Genomic DNA, 17,957 nt, shown 5'->3' on the forward strand with positions numbered 1-17,957 from the left:
GCCCAGGAGCCTGGGCAAGTTATAACCCTCCCTTGAGTCTTCATCCATAAAATATGGTTAATAATAATAAACCCTTATACTGTCTGTATAACACTTACATAATATAAAATACTTGCCTGCCTCCCTCCATAGACATGAAATAAGAAGATATTTTGTAACCCTCAAAGTAGTATAGAAATGGAGTCCACTATTATTTTATGCATTTAAAACCATGATTCTGAGAAGAGGTTCGTAGGTTTCACCAGGCTGACTGCCGCCAATCCAAAAAGGCAAAGAATCCCCGATTTACTCCGACCTCTATTTTACAGAGGGGCAAACTGAGGCTTCAGAGAAGGATCTGTCTAAGGCCACAGAGGCATAAGTAGTCGAGTCGGGCTCCCAAACCTGGGAAGGTCTTCTGACTCCAATTCTGATGCTGACGCTCTCTCCGCTAAACCATGCTGCTGCCTAGTTACGGGAACACAGGGAAGATTCATCATTTCATTTGAGTGAGAACTCCCAGTGTAGGAGCCCCCTCCCACGATGCAGATCTATGATCCTGGCTTATAGCTCTGCAACACGGAGGGACCCCCAATGCCGTCGAATCCAACCCCTCTCGTCTTAAAGGTGAGGGGACCGAGGCCCGAGGTCACACCGATGACCTCTTCAGAACAAATATGGAAGCAGATCCTCGAACTCCAAGTTTGGAGTTCTCCTCTCCCCAGACCGAAGGAGTTGCTGAGGCTGGGAAGTGACCTGCCTGAGGTCACTTGGGGGAGGATTTGAACTCAAGACCCCAAGCCTAGTGCTCCATTCCACTGTGCCACATCATCTTTACTTATTTATCAGTACTATTGTTAGGGACAGGGACTGGAACTGTGATTTCACTTAGCGCAGGGAACTCCAGGGTGAAGACATTCCCTCTACCAATGCTGGCTGACACGTTCTTACTGCCTGTATATAACACATGTCAAATTGCTCGCCTTCTCAAGGGGAGGGGAGGGAAGGAGAGAATTTGGAACTCAAAATTTGGAAAAAAGAAAAAAAATGTTTAAATTGTTTTTACGTGTAATTGGGAAAAAAATTTTTAAAATAACAACAGCAAAAAATGAAAAGAAATTTAGAGTCTTAATTGCTTGGAGCACTGAGGGGTTAAGTGAGTTGGGTGGGGTCACACAGCCAGGATGTGTCAGAGGCAGGATTTGAACCCAGATCTTCCAGGGTTCAAGGCCAACTATCTACTAAACCTTGGAATAATAACAACAACAATAATAATTATTATTATTATTGCTACTATTACAACAAATAATGACACAAGTGATGATGTTCTGGACAACTGCAAAGGATCATGAATGCGAAACCCCACAGCTCTGGGTTCTGAAATGGGACCAATATGACTTCCCATCATTTTTTTGGGGGGGGGGAGAGGGAAGATCTCCCTGCTATCCAGCCCTTTCCCAGCCCCCAAATTCAAACCTCTGCCAAATGACAACATTAAAAATAAAAAATCCCCCCTCATGGGCCTTTGGCACCTGTCCCGCTGCTATTTTCACAGCTTCGGTGGTAAATTAAATTCACCGCGGCCGGCCCCGGAGCCAGCGCAGCTGGTGTAGCAAAAGGAAACATTCTCCGTTCAGAGAAGAGGAAATTATGACAAATTTGTGCAAAATTAAAACATGGGCTTTAAAAAAAAAAGGGAAAGGGAGAGAAAGAGCTACCCAAACCACACCCTGAAAAGAGCCAAGCAGACAAGACAGGGAGTGAGGCTGGGCCAAGGAGAAAGGCACCAGGAGATACCACTGGCTGCTGTTGCTTTGACAAGCCCCTTACACTCCACCCTCATCTGTCCACTTTCAAATCTCCAAGAATCCTGTCTTCCTCTAACACTGTGTTTAGTAGCCATTTTTAGTTCTAATATTTGTTCCTCTCTTGCAAGGTTCCTTCCAGCTTTAACACTCTTTGTTCTTGGAGCAAAGATCTCTCCCAGCTCTGACATCCTGTGTTCTAAGGGCCCTCCCAGCTCTAATGTTTCCTATTCTAAGGCCCCTCTCAGCCCTGACACAGTGTTCTAAGGGCCCTCCCACTTCTGCCATTCTGTGTTCTAAGGGCTCTACCACTTCTAACATCCTATGTTGTCAGGGCCCTCCCAACTCTGACCTCCTGTGTCCTAAAGGCCCTCCCAGCTCTGACATCCTCATCCTATCTTCTCAGGACCCTCCCAGCCCTGACATTCTGTGTCCAATGATAGGTCCCTCCCAGTGCATGAGCTAATATCCTTTCCAGCTCTCACATTCTATATTCTAAGTGTGGCAAATCACTTTAAAGAGGTCATTCCTGGCAAACTCTCATCTCCTTGTCCAAGGGCCCCTGATTTGAAGAACACAGCTACTGGCTCCCAATCCCGGCCCGAGCAGCTCTGTAGTTATCCCAATGACCCCCTCACCCCCACTCCCTTGGTTCTATTCCAAGCTTCATGTTGGACTGCTCAACTGCTGGGAAGAATTCAGAAAACAGGAGGAATGATCGTTCTCCCCCTCCTCAAAGTCCTGGAAAATCTGGATCTGGGCTGTTTCTGGTGGTTGGGAACCCGAAGCCAAGAGGCCCAGTTAGGCTCCTCCTCTTCCCAAAGAGGAAGGAGCCAGGACCTGATGGTCCTTCTCCTTGGACCGTCCCAAGCCACCACCTGCTTCACCATCCCAACACCAATAACCTCAGGGCCAGCAGACCATTGTGTGGGGAGGGAATAAAGGTGTCAATCCAGCCCCCAAGCTCTGAGCCCAATTTTCAAATTGTCCTCCGGTCATTGCATACTGTGCAGGGCTCGAGATACAGGGAACAGGCAGTTCTCAGGAATGCCCCCCTGCCCACACCGATCAGGCACTCTTCAGATCTATCATTTCTTCTTCTGTCACTTACCTGACTGAGTCCCGGCATCCCAGGGTCTCTCCCAAAGGCTGAGTATGAGGCTCTCTCGCTGTTCTTCCCTAGAGGGAAGGAAGCAAGTTCCCATGTGAGTACCAGCAGGCAGGACTAGGCCGCCTGGTTATGGCGAGGCAGGCCAGGTTGGTCTGAGGACTAGGGAGAGAGGACCCTTCCTCGTTCTAGGAGAGGCTCATGACCGGGATAAGGACTCATCTGAGTGAGCCCTTCCACCCTCAGGGAGCATCAGTGGCTGGTCTCTGTCTCTCCACTGTCACACAAATGGCTTTTACTCCACCACCCCAAGCCCAAGGTCAAAGTGGATGCTGCCTTACAAGGGGAGTCAGGACACCTCCCCCCACCGACCAGCTTTAGTCTCAGATTTGCCACTGATGCTCCCATGAGTCACTGCAAATCACCGCCCCTCTCTGGACCTCAAGTATTCCCATCTGTCAAATGAGGGAGGTTGGACAAGATAACTTCAAAGTCTTCCATGTCCTAAGCGTCGTCCCAGCTCTGACATCCTATGTTCTAAGGACCCTCCCAGCTCTGACATCCTGGGTTCTAAGGACCCCCCAGCTCTGACATCCTGGGTTCTAACGGCCCTCCCAGCTCTGACATCCTGGGTTCTAAGGAACCCCCAGCTCTGACATCCTGGGTTCTAAGAGCCCTCCCAGCTCTGACTGTGTTTTAAGGGCCCTCCAAGCTCTAGGGTCCCTCAGCTCTGTGTTTTAAGGTACGGGCTGGAGAAAATGGAAGAAAGGCAGAACCAGCTGGGGTCCTACTCTATATCCCCTGTGCCCACCTCCTTCTCTTTTCAAATTGTCAATGAGGACTTGTGGCCATGGCAACCTATTATCTCAAGACACAAACCAAAGCAGGAAATCATCAGCAATAGGTCAGAAGACACACACTCACACACATACACAATTACCTTATTCAGAAGGTACAGGACAGGTAAGGGAGAATGGGATGGGCACAAGAGGAACAGTAAGAAGATATGCCCAAGTAAGGCTATCCAGGCCTCCAATGCCAGGAACAAGGTAGAGAACCGACAAAGGCAGAGACAGAAGCAATCCTGCCACTGGCATATAGTACAGACCACTTAGGCAGGAAGAGATGAAGAGTTTAGGAGCCTGACTGCAAGCCTGGCATAGAGAGTGGCGATGAAGGCACTTCAATTACATGGACATTTGCGAGAGCCCAAAGCAGAATGGCTCACGGTTTCTTGGTTCACCTTAATGAGAATTTCATTCTTCAAAAGGTAGAGGAAATCGAAAAGGGAACTTGGATTTTGGACCTGATTCTGACCCACAAAGAACTGGCTCCTGGGGGTGGAAAATATGGGCTTCCTGGGGGTGGGAGGATGTGATCACACTCTCTTAAGAGTTTGTAGTAACAAGTAGCAGACGAAAGCTGGGGGCCATCTTACATCACCTTTGATTTGAGGAGAGCAGGTTTTAGGAGGTTCTGTGAAAGTCTGCAACCCACCTGGACTAAAATTCTGTAGGGGGAAGGAAGTCAATGCAGAAGGAATGGGAAGGAAACTAGAGAATGAAATTCTGAGACAAGACATGGAGACAGACAACTTAGATGAAAAGGAAAGGTGTGTGGTATTTATAAAAAGACCAATGAGGATATCAAGGGGACTCATCAAGCAGGATGGGGTCAAAGACATGACACAAAAAATGGAAGCCAGGGCAGAAAAGGGACCATTCATGTCAAAGGTCAGGGGTCCAGTGGTCTGTAAGCTTGATGAGTTTTAATAGTGTGATATGGCAGCTTAGCTTTTGATAAGAAAGGAAGGTGATATCCAGGACTAGGGAGGAAATGGGCCTGGGGTCCTCTGCCCTAGTCAGACCACATTCTAGGATGGACATTGGAAGCTAGAGATTGTCTGGAGGGAAGCAACCCGGATGAATGGTCTGCGATCAAATCATAGGAGCATCAACAGAAGGAACTGGAGAAGAGGTTGCTTGGGAGAAGGGGAATGATAGCTGTCACATGGAAGAGAGAGAAGACTTGACCCCAGAGGGCAGGGCCAGAAGCAAAGGTAGAAGCTGAAATTCAGTTTGGCATGAAGAAAGACTTTCTAACAATCAGCTCTCTCTAAGTGCAATGGGCTAATCTGGAGGGTGATGAGTGGTGAGGGCCCTCACTGAAGGGCCTGAAGCAAAATGTGGATGAGCTCCTATTGTGAACTGTTTTCTCAGGTAAGGTTGGCACTAGAAGGCTACTGAAGGCCTTTCCACCTGGGATTGGGTGACTTGCTGGGGGAGGGGAGAAGGGGAGACAGAGACATCCCCAAATGATTGAGCTCCCATACCACACCCCCTAGCACAAATCCTACTGACTGAGATCCCTGGGGTGGTAAGGCACTGGATTGGAGGGTAGTCCTCTGGTGCTGGGTGGTGCTTGGAGGGGGATGGGAAGCCCCTCCCCTTTACTCAGGGCAGTCAGGACTCCTGTTTTCAATCTATACCACATGGTTTCCTCTCCCTTTTTCAGTTTGAATGGGCTTCAGAAAATTGAGGGGGGGAGGTGGTGCTAAAAAGGAAAAGGGGAAGAGAAGGCCTTATAAGAGTAGAGAGGGAGAGGGGGAAAGGGGAGAAGTGGAGAGATAAGGGAGAAAGGGAAGCTGAGAGATGGGAGAAGAAAGTGAGAGGGAGAGGAAGAGGTAGAGATGTGAGAGAAGAGGAGATGTAGGAGAAAGGGAAGATGGAGACAGGAGAGCCAGGAAGGGCAGGGAGCTAGGGGAGGTAGCTCCCATTTCTTCAAGTCTACTCTGAGCTCTTCTCATGGATACCCAGGTGTGCCATCATGGGGGGAGGGCAAAGGCTCCTGAAACTAGACCGAAGAACATCTCAGACCCTGTGAAACCAGGGCTAATTTCCTGGTCAATGAACCAAGGGAATTGGAGGAAGGGGCATCTTTCCTAGTCCAGAGTCTGATGGATATCAGAAATCGAGTTGCAAAAGTTCAGTTCCTGCCCATCCCCCCCGTTGCCAGGTCAACCAGCTGGGGTCTGAGGTCTTCTTAGTTCTGCCTTCCCCAAGTCCTCACCAATGGAGGAAAGGAACTGACTGGCTGAAGTCTGGTCACTCTGTTCAGGGACCACCAGCCCAAGCTGAATCCCCACCTACACTGGCAAACCATGAGCTTCCAAAAGAAGAAAAAGCTATGTGATCTTTGGTGAACCATAGGGGGCCTTAGGACCTCTAACAGGACAATGGGACATCAGAGATGGGCTAACTCACAGACCACAGAATGGCATGCGCGTGTTGTCCAGCCTGCCACTTAGTGGAGGAATCTCTTCCAAAACATCCTTGAAAGGTGTTCAACCAGCTTCTGCCCTATCACTCTCAATGACAGGAAGCTTACTATCTCACAAGGCAGCCAAACATCCTGTCCTTCCAGGGCTAAATTGTTCCCAGTGGGATAGGGATAATTTTATGGAGAGGAGGAAGAAAGTGGGGAAAGATGAGAGGGACCCAGTGATTTGGTGATTGCCGAAAGGTCACAAAGGCAGGTAGGATTCAACCCTAGATCCCTCCACTCCAAATTCACTCCTCTTTCCCCCATGCCACACTGACCCCTGGGCCCCCTGACGTGGGGTCTGAGCCACATTCCCCGCAGCGCTGCACTGAGTCAGGTGCAGTCTCCTTTCTCCCTGTAGGTCGAGGGAGAAGGGTTTCTGAAACAGCTGGAGCTGGGAGAGGGGATGGGCTTCAGACTTGGGCTCTCCTGGAGAGAGGATCATGGATCCATATGGGACAGAGCCAGCTATCAACTGCTTTCCAAGTTATGCTCGAAGGAGCTGCTCATACAGCATGGCATTGGGGAAAGCACCCTACACCCATTAGCAGAATGGGTCAAAGAAAGTTCCTATTTTCCCAGCATTTAGGGAGGCAGGATCCAAGAGATCTGAATGTTAATGTCTACCAGTATCAGTCTACAAGCTTGGATGATTAATCTGGGCAAGACATTCCTGTTCTTTGAACCTCAGTCTGTTGCTGCTCAGTCGTGTTTGACTCTACATGTTTTTCTTGGCAAAGAAACTGGAGTGGGGTTGGCCATTTCCTTCTCCAGTGTGCCCCTAGTTTACATATGAGAAACTGAGACAAATAGAGTGAAGTGACTTGCTCAGGGTCATACAGCTAGTAAGTGTCTGAGGCCACATCTGAACTCAGATCTTTCTGACTCCAGGCCTGGTACTCTATCCACTGAGCCACCTGGCTGCCCCTCACCTCACTTTGGCTATCTGTGAAATGAACAGATCAACACTTATACCATGTACAGGACTGTTTCGAGTCAAGTGCATTAATGTGAATTACTAGTATTAATAACAAGCCAGCCTCAGTGTTAGCAATACTTGGGTTCAGGTTTTGCCTCTGGCACCTATTCTGTGACCCAGGGCAAGGCATAGTCCCATAGAGAGCCAAGTGTCAGAGGGCATCAGATGACCTTCCCTGCCTATCACCTTTCGTTGGGACTGCATCTCCTGTCCTGCCCAGACAGGAAGCGAAGCGGCCCTTCATGGGCCCACCCCTACTACTTTGGCCTGCTTCAGTTCTGGCCTGGGCTGGCTGTTAGGGAGCCTGGCCCCCCACGCCAGGGGGCTTCACCGTATTAGCCAAGACTCTCCTCAGCTCAGCTCGTTCTAATGCAGAACTCCCCGGCCTCAGTGTGCATGCTAGCAGGGATCCCAGACGTGTGTGCCACCACTCTTGGCCAAGCCCACCATTTTGCCCAGAAAGGTCCTTTAACTTGCTCAGTATCCCGAAGCTTGTCAGAGGTTAAAGGAACCCAGCTCCTCTGACTCTGGGCTATCCTGACTCTTAGGCAACTAAGACAAAGCTGCTGATTGAGTGCCAACCTGTACTGGGGGAGGGAGTTTCCTAACTGGATCAATGAAATCACAAGACTGATCACTCCCCCCCAAATTAATATCAATAACGACATCATATAGTATAATCACCAGTGGGTTGTTTTTTTTTTTTTTTGCTTTTTAAAACCAAGGCCTTTGGGCAACGATGCACCTCCCTAGTCTTCCGGTCCATCTACCTGTCTGTCTAGCCTTCCCCTGCCCCCCAAATAATAGGGGCCCTCTGTGGAGGGTACAGAGCTGCCTCCATCAGGAAGTAAGGACCAAACCCAAGTAAAATAATAAAGAAATAAAGCCATCAGGGACCTTATCTTATCTCTATTCCCAAGGGCCTAATGGGCCTGGGCCTTAGCCAGGGGTGATGGGAGGGGAGGGGGTAGAGGGAGGGGGAGGGGAGAGGAACTGATCCCCTACTTCTTCAGCAATAACACACCCCCTGATACTGTGTGGGAAGCAAATTTGTTTTTACCGTTTCGAAAGCTGGAAGTCGATGGAGTGTTTAAAACTGACTGGGCAGATTTGCATTTTTAAGTGGCTGGGGGAAACGAGGGGGGGTTGTGGGGTGCAGAATGGATTGCTGGGAACTCAGTTTACGATTCCTCTGCTGACCTGGTGTCAGACACATGCCGCCACCACAGCCTTACTGTACCCTGAACCCGAGCCCGGCCTGGTTCCTGGGTGGGGTGCTGGGCTTGGTACATGTGCCAAGATACAAGGTTCTGGCACCCATAAACTGCTCCCATTGATATGACCTTTCTCTGAAAGCCAATCCCAGCCCCCACCTTCTTAGTATAGGGAAAAGAATATAGGATTTGGGAGTCAAGGAAGCAAAATTCCAATCCTCATTCTGCTGTGTAACCCCATGGGCAAGTTGCTTAATATTGTGGGGCCTCAGTTTTGGGAAGCGTGTGGAACCTGTGTTGCTGTCCATCATGACCTTTCACCTCCCTGTCCAAGGAGGGTGCCTAGAGTTGCTTTGAGACAAGGTCACCCATCACAGGAATGAGAGGCACTTCCCAAGTTGCCATGTGCTCCTGGGGCACCAAGCTTCTACCACTGCCAGGACCAGCCCTGTGTCCAAGGGCTCCATCCAGCCCCGACAGGCCATGCTGGGCCCAGAAGCAGCAGCCGTACTGATCCAAAGGCTCGGAGATTAGAGCTGAGAGGGACCTCCAAGGTCTTCTGGTCCAATCCCCACCCCTTTTAACAAACAAGAAAACTGAGGCCAAGAAAGGTTAAGTGACAAGTTCAAAGTCCCACCAGCAGTAAGTATCAGAAGAGGGCATCTGAACCAGGGTCCTCTGATTTTCCCACTGCACCACACGGCATCTCACAGGTAGCAATAATTCCCATTTCTACAGATCTTTGTTTGAAGTACCATCTTCACAACATCTTTGTGAGGTAAAGGGCCCAAGTATCTCCATTTTACAGATGAGGAAACTGAAACTCTGACAGAACAAAGGACTATATCGTCATCACACAGCTAGTAGGTATCTGAAGTTCAATCTAAACCCTGGTACCCTATGCTATGCATTATGCCGCACTGTCTATATTCCATGCTCGAGGGTCCCTGCCAGCTCTGACATTCTGTGATTCAAGGTCTCTCTAAACTCAGAATTCTGTATTCTAGGTTTCAAAATCCCTTCTAGCTCTGACATTCTATGTCAGAGTCCCAGCCAGAAGGAGTTGGGGGAGGGACACCATAAAATGGAAGGGTCCTAGGAAGCAGAAATTCTCCTATAAACTGCCCTCCTCACAAGGGGACAGCCCAAGCTGAGGCCAAGATGACACACAACAAAACCCCCTCTCTGATGTCAGGGTCACTATAGGATTCCTTCCTGGTATCCCCTGCCACAGCTGTGGCCTCACACAATGGCTGGCATACAGTAGGCACTTCATAAATGCTGGTCAATTGATTGACTTAAGGAAAATGACCAAGCCTGGCTTGGCTCTTTCTTCAGAGTTGCTGAGCATGGAAAAAAAGAAACATAAGATAGAAGAGCTAGGAAGGATAGAAGGAAGGAGAGGGAAAGGAGAGAGAAATAGGGATTTTTTTGTTGTAGAGTCATTTTAGTGCTGTCCGACTCCTTGCGACCCCTTTTGGGGTTTTCTTGGCAAAGATACTGGGTAGTTTGCCATTTCCTTTCCAGTTCATTTTGCAGATGAGGAAACTGAGGCAAACAGGGTTAAGTGACGTGCCCAGGGTCATACAGCTAATAAGTATCTGAGGACAGATTTGCACTCAGGTCTTCCTGACTCCAGGCCTTGTGTTCTCTCCACTGCACTAAAGGATAGAAGTAGATAGATATATAGAGCATTCGATGGCTAGCTGGATAGACCATTTATTAAGCACCTACTAAGTCCCAGGCACTGTGCTAAGCTCTAGGGATAAAGCTTGCTACAAGAAATAAATTCAAGAAAACAAAATGTCTTCTGCCCTCAAGTAGCTTGCATTCTAACAGGGAAAGTCAAATTAAAAAGAACACCTGGACAGTGGGCAAAGGGAGGCAGGAGGGTAAGATCAACTACCCCTCTCATTTTCTATACTGGGAAACTGAGGCCCAGGTAAGACACTTGCCCAAGGTCACATGAGTAATTAACTAGTGGCAAAGCTCAAACACAGAATCTTAGAGCTGGACCAAGAGCATACCTTGTCCCACCCCTCTAGATGATTATGTCTCAGAAAAGGTGGGTACACAGGAAAGGGAGAATTTGAACCCAGGGCCTCTAACTCCAAATGCAATGCTCCCTCCTCCACACTGTCACCATGATGGCCTCCTCCCAATTTCTAAAGCTCCACAGACCCTCGAGTTTTCCATCAGAAGAATGTAACTTCCTGCCTGCAGCTCCCTTTGGAACAGTAGCCCCGTGACCACATTTCAGAAAGGCTAGGGTGTGCAATGGGAAGAGTGCCAAATTTTGGATCAGAACCCCACCTCCGCCCCCTTGCTAGAGTGACCGTGGGCAGGTCAATTAATCTATCTGGGCTTTCTTCCTTTATAAAATATTGGGGCAAGGCCTGGCTGGCCTCTGAGGTCTGTTCCAACTGGAAATCAATCTACCATCCCATGAACCACCTCTGGGTGAGAGAAATGCACATGTTCAAAGATCAAGTCTTTGGGAGGTACCCTAAAAACTCTCTCCAGTCCCACCCATTTTACAGATGAGGAAACCCAGAGAGGGGAAGGGATTTACTCAGTCGTGTTGTGGTTCAGTCATTTCAGTTGTGTGTGACTCTTCGTGACCCCATCTGGAGTTTTCTTGGCCAAGATACTGGAGTGGTTTGCCATTTCCTTCTCCAGCTCATTTTATAGATGAGAAAACTGAGGCAAACAGAGTTAAGTGACTTGCTCTAGGGCCACACAGCTAGGAAGTATATGAGGCCAGATTTGAGCTCAAGTTTTCCTGACTCCAGGCCCAGAGGTCTATGGATCGTGCCACCTAGCTGCCCCCTTACTCAGTCATACCATGAGCCAATGGCACAATCAGAACTAGAACCTAGCTCTTCTGACTCTGAGGCTGCTAGGTGAAGCAGAAGAGAGAGAGCTGGGCCCGGAGTCAGGGAGACCCGAATTCAAATGTGACCTCAACTTACTAGCTTGGCAACCCTGAGTAAGTCACTTGTTTGCCTCAGTTTCCTCAACTATAAAAATGGGGATAACAGTACCTATCTTGCGTGGTAGTTCTGGGGACCAAATGAGATAATATTTGTAAAATACTTAGCAGAGTGCCTGGCACACAATGGATGCTATATGTTTATCCCCTCTCTTATTCCTGGGCTCTTTCCACTTCACGGAGATGGACAGTCAGGGATGTCAAGAAAACGCAGCCAAACAACCTGGAGCTCGGGCAGGACAGTGTAGTGGACAAAGCAGCGGGTTTGGAATCAGAGGCCCGGGGTGCCTTGGCCAGGGTCCCAATCTCTCTGGGCTTTCTTCCTCCTCAATGTCCCCTGTCCCTCCCAATTCTAAATCCGACCATCATTATGCACCTTTTCTGGTCTTCTCTCCCACTCCCCTTTGACTCAGTTTCTGACTTAAGAAAGACGACAGGGCCAAGTGAGGGTGTGTAGGCTATATCTGCCGATGCATCACCTCAGGAGAGCAGGTGTGGCCACGGCTCTCACGGCCCTGGGGAAGGAGGGAGGGGATACCACACACAGCTAGCCTCCAATTGCTCCATCCACAGGGGCCTCTTGAGGCTCCTCCTCCCTCCTCTTTCTGCTCCCTGGGGTCCTGAACTCCAACAAACCCAACTTGTACACCGGGAGCTGGGCTGAGCCCTCCAGGGAGCCCCCAGCCCCGTAAAGGTGGCGCCGGCAAAGGCTTGGAGGGGCTCGGGGATTCGATTAGCTGGTGCCGGGCTGGGGGAGGGAGGGAGTGTCTGAGACGCACACCCAGATAGAATAGCCACTCTCCTTAATAATTTTTTTTAAAAGGATGTAAAGATGTGACTATTGACAACCGAGGCTTCACGGGCAGATTAAGCCATTGTCCGGGACGCACCCCATTCGTTGCTGTGCACAATACACACAAGATTAGAAACCTGCCTCTGAAAAGAAGCTAATTACTAGAAATAATTAACTAGAAAGAAATCTGTTATGGTTTATCAGTTTCCCTGCTGTTTAAAGCGTCCCATTCCCTCCTCCCCACCCCACCCTCCTGCTGCCGCCGGGAGGGGACGCCATCAGGGTGACAGATTTCAAGGATTCAGTTTTTTTCTGAAGAAGGAAAATTCCCGTCACAGTGTATGCACACGTGTGTTTGGGTCAGGCTGTGTTTGGGAACAGTGAGACCAAGGCTTGCATAAGTCAGTGTGTATGCTCATACGCACGTGGGTATTAAAGATGTCACCAGATCCAACCCAATTACCTGTGTAGAGATGAAATCCGGAGTGGGGATGGAGGAGAAGGCGCCAATACTTAGGGTCCTGCTAGGTTCTAAGAGGCAACCCTGACCGACCAAGCACCCCGTAGTTCAAATTATGGCCTTAACAGGTACCAGTTTGGATTCCATAAAAGGGCCACACTTGAGGACCTAGAGGTCCACATGTGGCCTCGAGGCCCCAGGTTTCCCACCCCTGTAAGCAAACCACTGTTCCTTATCCAAGACTCAGTTTCCTCATCTCTGAAATGGGGACACCAATCAGTGTTCTTTTTCTCACAGGGCTGTACATGAGGAAAGTATGGGAGTTAATATTCTTGTCAGGGAAAGAGCTGGAGTTCTACCCTCTCCTGGAATCTAATCCAATTCCAAGAGAACCTGTAACCCAGACCTGGCTCTGCTCGGGGGATGGCGGACACTTCTATATCTGCTCTCTTGCATCATCGCTCCAACTTCTGGGCCCCACATCCTGCTCTTCTCTCCCGAGCAGTCCACCCTGAGGTTTCCCAGCAGGATCCTGGAAGAAAGACAACCTAAGGGATCCTAAGGGATCAGAGGATGAGTCTGGAGCCCAGAAGAAAGAAGCAATCCCTCTCTGTTTGCCCTAACAAGGACCAGAAAGGTGACATTAAAATGGGTGCTAGGTGGGGCAGTGGACAGAGTGCTGGGCTCAGAGTCGGGAAGATGCATCTTCCTGAGTTCAAATCCAACTTCAGACACTTACTAGCTGTGTGACCCTGGGCAAGTCACTTCACTCTGTTTGCCTCAGTTTTCCCATCTGTCAAATGACCTGGGGAAGGAAATAGCAAACCATCCCAGTATCCTTGCTAAGAAAACCTCAAAAGGGATCACAAAGAGTCGGACACAACTGAAAAACAACTAGTATGAGCAGCTTTAAGATCAAAGCTCTCACTTCTATACGGTTTGAGCTACTACCAATGACCCTGTGAGGCAGGTAGGGAGAGAGCCATTTTAAAGACAGAGAAACTTGAGGCTCAGAGAGGAAGTGAGCTGTACATGGACAAAGAACTACCAAGCATCAGCTCAGCCACTCACTACCCAGGGTGGCCTTTGTCAAGCCATTTCCTCCCGTCTCTGAGCCTCAGTTTCCTTATTTGTAAAATGAAGGAGGGAGAGTTTGGTCTAAATGACCTCTAAGGTCCCACCTAGGCTTAAATCCTTTGAAAACTTTTGACATCTTTCCCTTTCCCTGACAAATGACTAAGCTCAAGTTTGAACCTGGGTCTCTTGGCTCCAGGGAAGGGCTGTTTCCAGAACACACACAGCTCCCGGCAGCCCAGGAATAGCGACATGGCTGCCCCAGGAGACCTGGGAGGTGCACACTGTGACAAACAAGCGTCTCAGATGAGGAAACAAGAGCCTGGGATGTGTCGCCGACTTAAAATGTACTCTTGACACTCTTCTCTCCTTCTGTGGACCTCAGTTTCCCCTTTGGTAAGAGGGAATGGGTGAGGAGATGTGATGAGAGGCAGATGGGAGGATGGATGTAACAGAAGCTGCATAAACGGGAGGGATTCTATCAAATATTGCAGCAGACAAAGAAGCCAGGCCTAGGAGGGTGCAGGGGACCTTGAGCCCGCGGCAGGGGCTGGGCTGGGCTATGGTGCTTCAGGCTCTGACCTCTCTCTACCTCTGCTGTTCTTGTGATGGCGCCATGAGTCCCTAGCTCTTCCCAGGAGGGGCAGAGCGGATGGCGTTATTAGATGTGATTAGTATTACTGCATTATACTTATTAATACACTCCCTCAAGGGGGCCTCCTGGGAGCCTGGTCGCCATCATATCAACAGCAGCCACTGCTTTCCCAGAGGCCTCTCTGGCTCAACTCTTGTATGGGTCCAATCTGTGGTTCTATCCCCTCTTCTCCAGGACTGAGGCTCAGGGTGGGAGAACCCCCACACTGCCAACGGAAATGGAAAGGACCTGGTGGCCTGAGCGCAGCAATGCAGGTGACTTGGTTACCTTGGGAAAGTCACTGTTCCCTCTGTGCCTCAGTTTCTTTATCTTTAAAATAAGGAATCAGGATAAAAAGATTTATGATGTGAAGGGACTTCTGGACCCATACTGTCCAACCCTCTTATTTTACAGATGAGGAAACTGAGGCCCAGGGAGGTTAAAATGACTTGTACAAGGAGATAAGATTTGAATCCACATCATTCAATTCAAAAGTTAGTCTTCTTTTCACACAGCTCTGACATCCTATCCTCTAAAGGCTCTCTCAGCTCTGCCATCCTGTGTTCTAATGACCCTTGCAGCCCTGCCATTCTGTATTCTAAGGCCTCTCCCATCCTGTGTTCTAAGGGCCCTCCCAGCTCTGCCATCCTGTGTTCTAAGGGCTCTCCCAGCTCCACCATCCTATGCTCTAAGGGCCCTCTCAGCTCTGACATCCTGTGTTCTAAGAGCTCTTCCAGCTCTGACATCCTGTGTTCTAAGGCCCTCCCAGTTCTAATGTTTGATGGTCCCATAAGAGGTCCCCTGGAGACAGAGCTCTGGCTGAGAGGGCAGAATTAATGGCTGTGCATGTATGGAAGAGGGCTAGAGCCACATGTGAGGGGACTAGGAGGGCTGAGGCAAGTGTGATTACTCTAGAAGTGAATGACAAGCCCACGGGGGCTACATTCTGACAGGGGAAACCCTGAGAACAGCTTGCCAGGCCCTGTTGTTTCCCGGCCCTTTGTCCCCTGAGCCTACATGGGGCTCTCTCCAGCTGCAGGGCCCTAGTTACACAGACAGCCTCAACCCCCATCCCACCCTGACTTTGGGGAAAGCTTGGGAAATGAAGCTGTCTCTCGGTGGGGCTCCCGGGGCCAAGGGAGGAGAAGCCATAAACTGGAGCTGACTCTGGTAAGCCAATAACAGAGACCCTCAGAGCTGGCAGGAACCGTAGTGAACGTCTCATCTATTCATCCCTGAGGGGACCAGTCCTTTCTACCACGTTGCCCAGCTTCCACACGGACACCTCCATTATACTTTCGGAGAACTCTGGTTGACACAAAGTTTTTGTTTGCATCCAGTCCAACCCACCATACCTGAGCAGATATCACTTTGACCACAATCCCAATAGGAGGCAGCTGGTGGCACAGTAGATAAAGCACTGGGCCTGGAGTCAAGACCGGAGTTCAAATCTGACCTCAGACACTTCCCAGCTGTGTGACCCTGGATGAGTCAGGTAACCTGTTTGCCTCAGTTTCCTCATCTGTAAAATGGCGATCATAACGGTACCTACCTTGCAGAGTTGCTCTGAGGATCAAATGAGATATTTATATAGTGCTTAACACAGTGCCTGACACATAGCAGGTGCTATATAAATGTTCCCTTCCATCCCCAACAGTGACGGATGCCTAATCAAATTACAAAGAGCACACTAACAAGGAAGGGAAGAGGAGAGGAGAGGAGGGGAGGAGGGGGGGAGGGGAGGGGAGGGGGGGGGAACCAAGACAGAGAGAAAGTCAACACAACAGACTTCAGGCATGACTCAGTCACCTCCTTAGTGGAGTAGAATTAAATCTTTGCCTAGCCTGACAAAGCCTCTGAATGGCTATGTCAAACCCAGGCCTGGGGGACAGGACTCCCAGGTTCAATCCCTAGTGCAGTGTCTAGCCTGTTGCAACTGGCCCCAAGCTGTTGCCCCATCTCCACTTACTTCTAAAGAGGAACATGTGGAGTCTGGGCTAGGGAGGGAGTCTAGGATGGGAGCCTCCTGGACTTAGTGATTCTTATTCTCCCATATGAATTTCATCATTTTTCCTAGAGCTATAAAATTATCTTTTGGGAGTATGAAACAGTACTCAATAAATTTTAGGTATTTTAATTTTAATTTAGGTATGTATAATTTAGGTAGTACTGTCCTTTTCATTATATTGGCTCGACCTACCTATGAGCAATTAATGTTTCTCCAGTTACTCTGGTGCTGCACTTCCTACGCCTTGAATACCCATCCCTAATCTGCATTGGTTGAATTCCTATTTACCCTTTCAAGGCTACCTCCAATGTCACCTCCTCCAGGAAGCCTTTTCTGATTGGATTAAGCTCCCTTAAACTTCAAACAGCATGTTATTTATACCTCCTATGGTACACTGAGCAGGTGTAGGCTGGTACAGATCAGTTCTCTAGGTTTGCTAACTGTGAATTCCATGAGCACACAAGGACTACGTCTTGTTTTAACTTTGTTATTTTCCCCAGTGTTCAGCACAGTACTCTATACAGGATAGTCATTTAATAAATGTTTGTTAATGAATGAATGACTGAAGCTAGTAATCAGCCTATAAATCAGAGGGCTCTACCTTGAAAATTCTGGGTAGGAACTGAGAGAACTCCATTCATCTTTGTCTGCTGCTGCCCCCACCCTCAGTGGCTTAGAGTATGGGCCCTGCAAATGTTTGCTGAATGAATGACTGACCAGAGTCAAGATTTCTTCACAGGCCAGGAAAGGAGTCAAACAAATGACATCTCTGAAATGAATTTGGTCAGGATGGAGAGTCCCACTCCTAACTAAAGGCAGTTTCTCTCCCCCAAAGCAGACCAACTCCTTGGCTCCACTCCCTCCCAGCCACCCTCTGGAGGACCACTCACCTACAAGTCCAGATCCCAGGAATGATGTTGAAGATATGCTATTGTGAGAGGCGAGGTCTCGGGGCTCTGTGTAGTGAGAACCTTCACTGTAAGCCTGGTTGGGGGAGGGGTCAGAGGGGGTGTGGGGGTGGGGAAGACAAGGGTATGAGAGAGAAAAGATTCCATGAGATTCACATGGATAGATGCATGTACCGTCCCTACATCAAATGGTGGTCTCAAAGACACTTAGGGAAGCTGGGAGTGACTAGCCACTCAACCAGACTGTCTGCCTGGTTTAACCATGTGAAATCTTTCAAGCCTTTTAACAAATGTGTTCCCTTTTTGAGGGAAAATGGGGGAGTGAGGTTGGAAGAACACTGAGCTAGCTTTAAGATCTGCCAAAGATTTGGCTGAGTGACCTTGAGTAAGGTCACTGAACATCTTTTGGCCTCATTTTCTTCTGCCTACTGAAGAACAAGAGTGGAAGAATCCCTTGCCCACCTCCCAGCGATGTATTCCGTTTGGGACCATGCTTGATACCTTTCTAAAAGCTTGGCTAGAAGTAGGACCAGCCTCCTCCAGGAGGGCTGGTGCAGATCAGATACAGAGTGGCTAGGGTGGGAGAAGCCAGGAAGTTATGAGCCATCAGAGCCCTAGGGGACCTTGGGGACAGGGGTTCAGAGTCTTCAGTCCATGCCCTTTTAAAGGCAGGATAAGAGAA

At 49.2% G+C, this 17,957-nt stretch overlaps 1 protein-coding gene across 6 annotated transcripts in view; it reads right to left on the minus strand.

The window, feature by feature from the left end:
- TCF3 (transcription factor 3) overlaps nucleotides 1-17,957 on the minus strand; it is a 103,014-nt gene that overhangs the window by 39,468 nt on the left and 45,589 nt on the right. For all 6 annotated transcript variants that reach the window (XM_027853230.1, XM_027853231.1, XM_027853233.1 and 3 more), the window contains 2 exons: nucleotides 17,258-17,351; nucleotides 2,896-2,963 (listed from right to left, as the gene is read on the minus strand). In XM_027853230.1, coding sequence (XP_027709031.1) covers nucleotides 2,896-2,963; nucleotides 17,258-17,351 — 162 coding nt within the window. The remainder of the gene's footprint in view (nucleotides 1-2,895; nucleotides 2,964-17,257; nucleotides 17,352-17,957) is intronic.

The sequence above is a fragment of the Vombatus ursinus genome, unplaced genomic scaffold (assembly GCF_900497805.2).
Source record: "Vombatus ursinus unplaced genomic scaffold, bare-nosed wombat genome assembly UNPS02009918.1, whole genome shotgun sequence".
NCBI lineage: Eukaryota > Metazoa > Chordata > Mammalia > Diprotodontia > Vombatidae > Vombatus > Vombatus ursinus.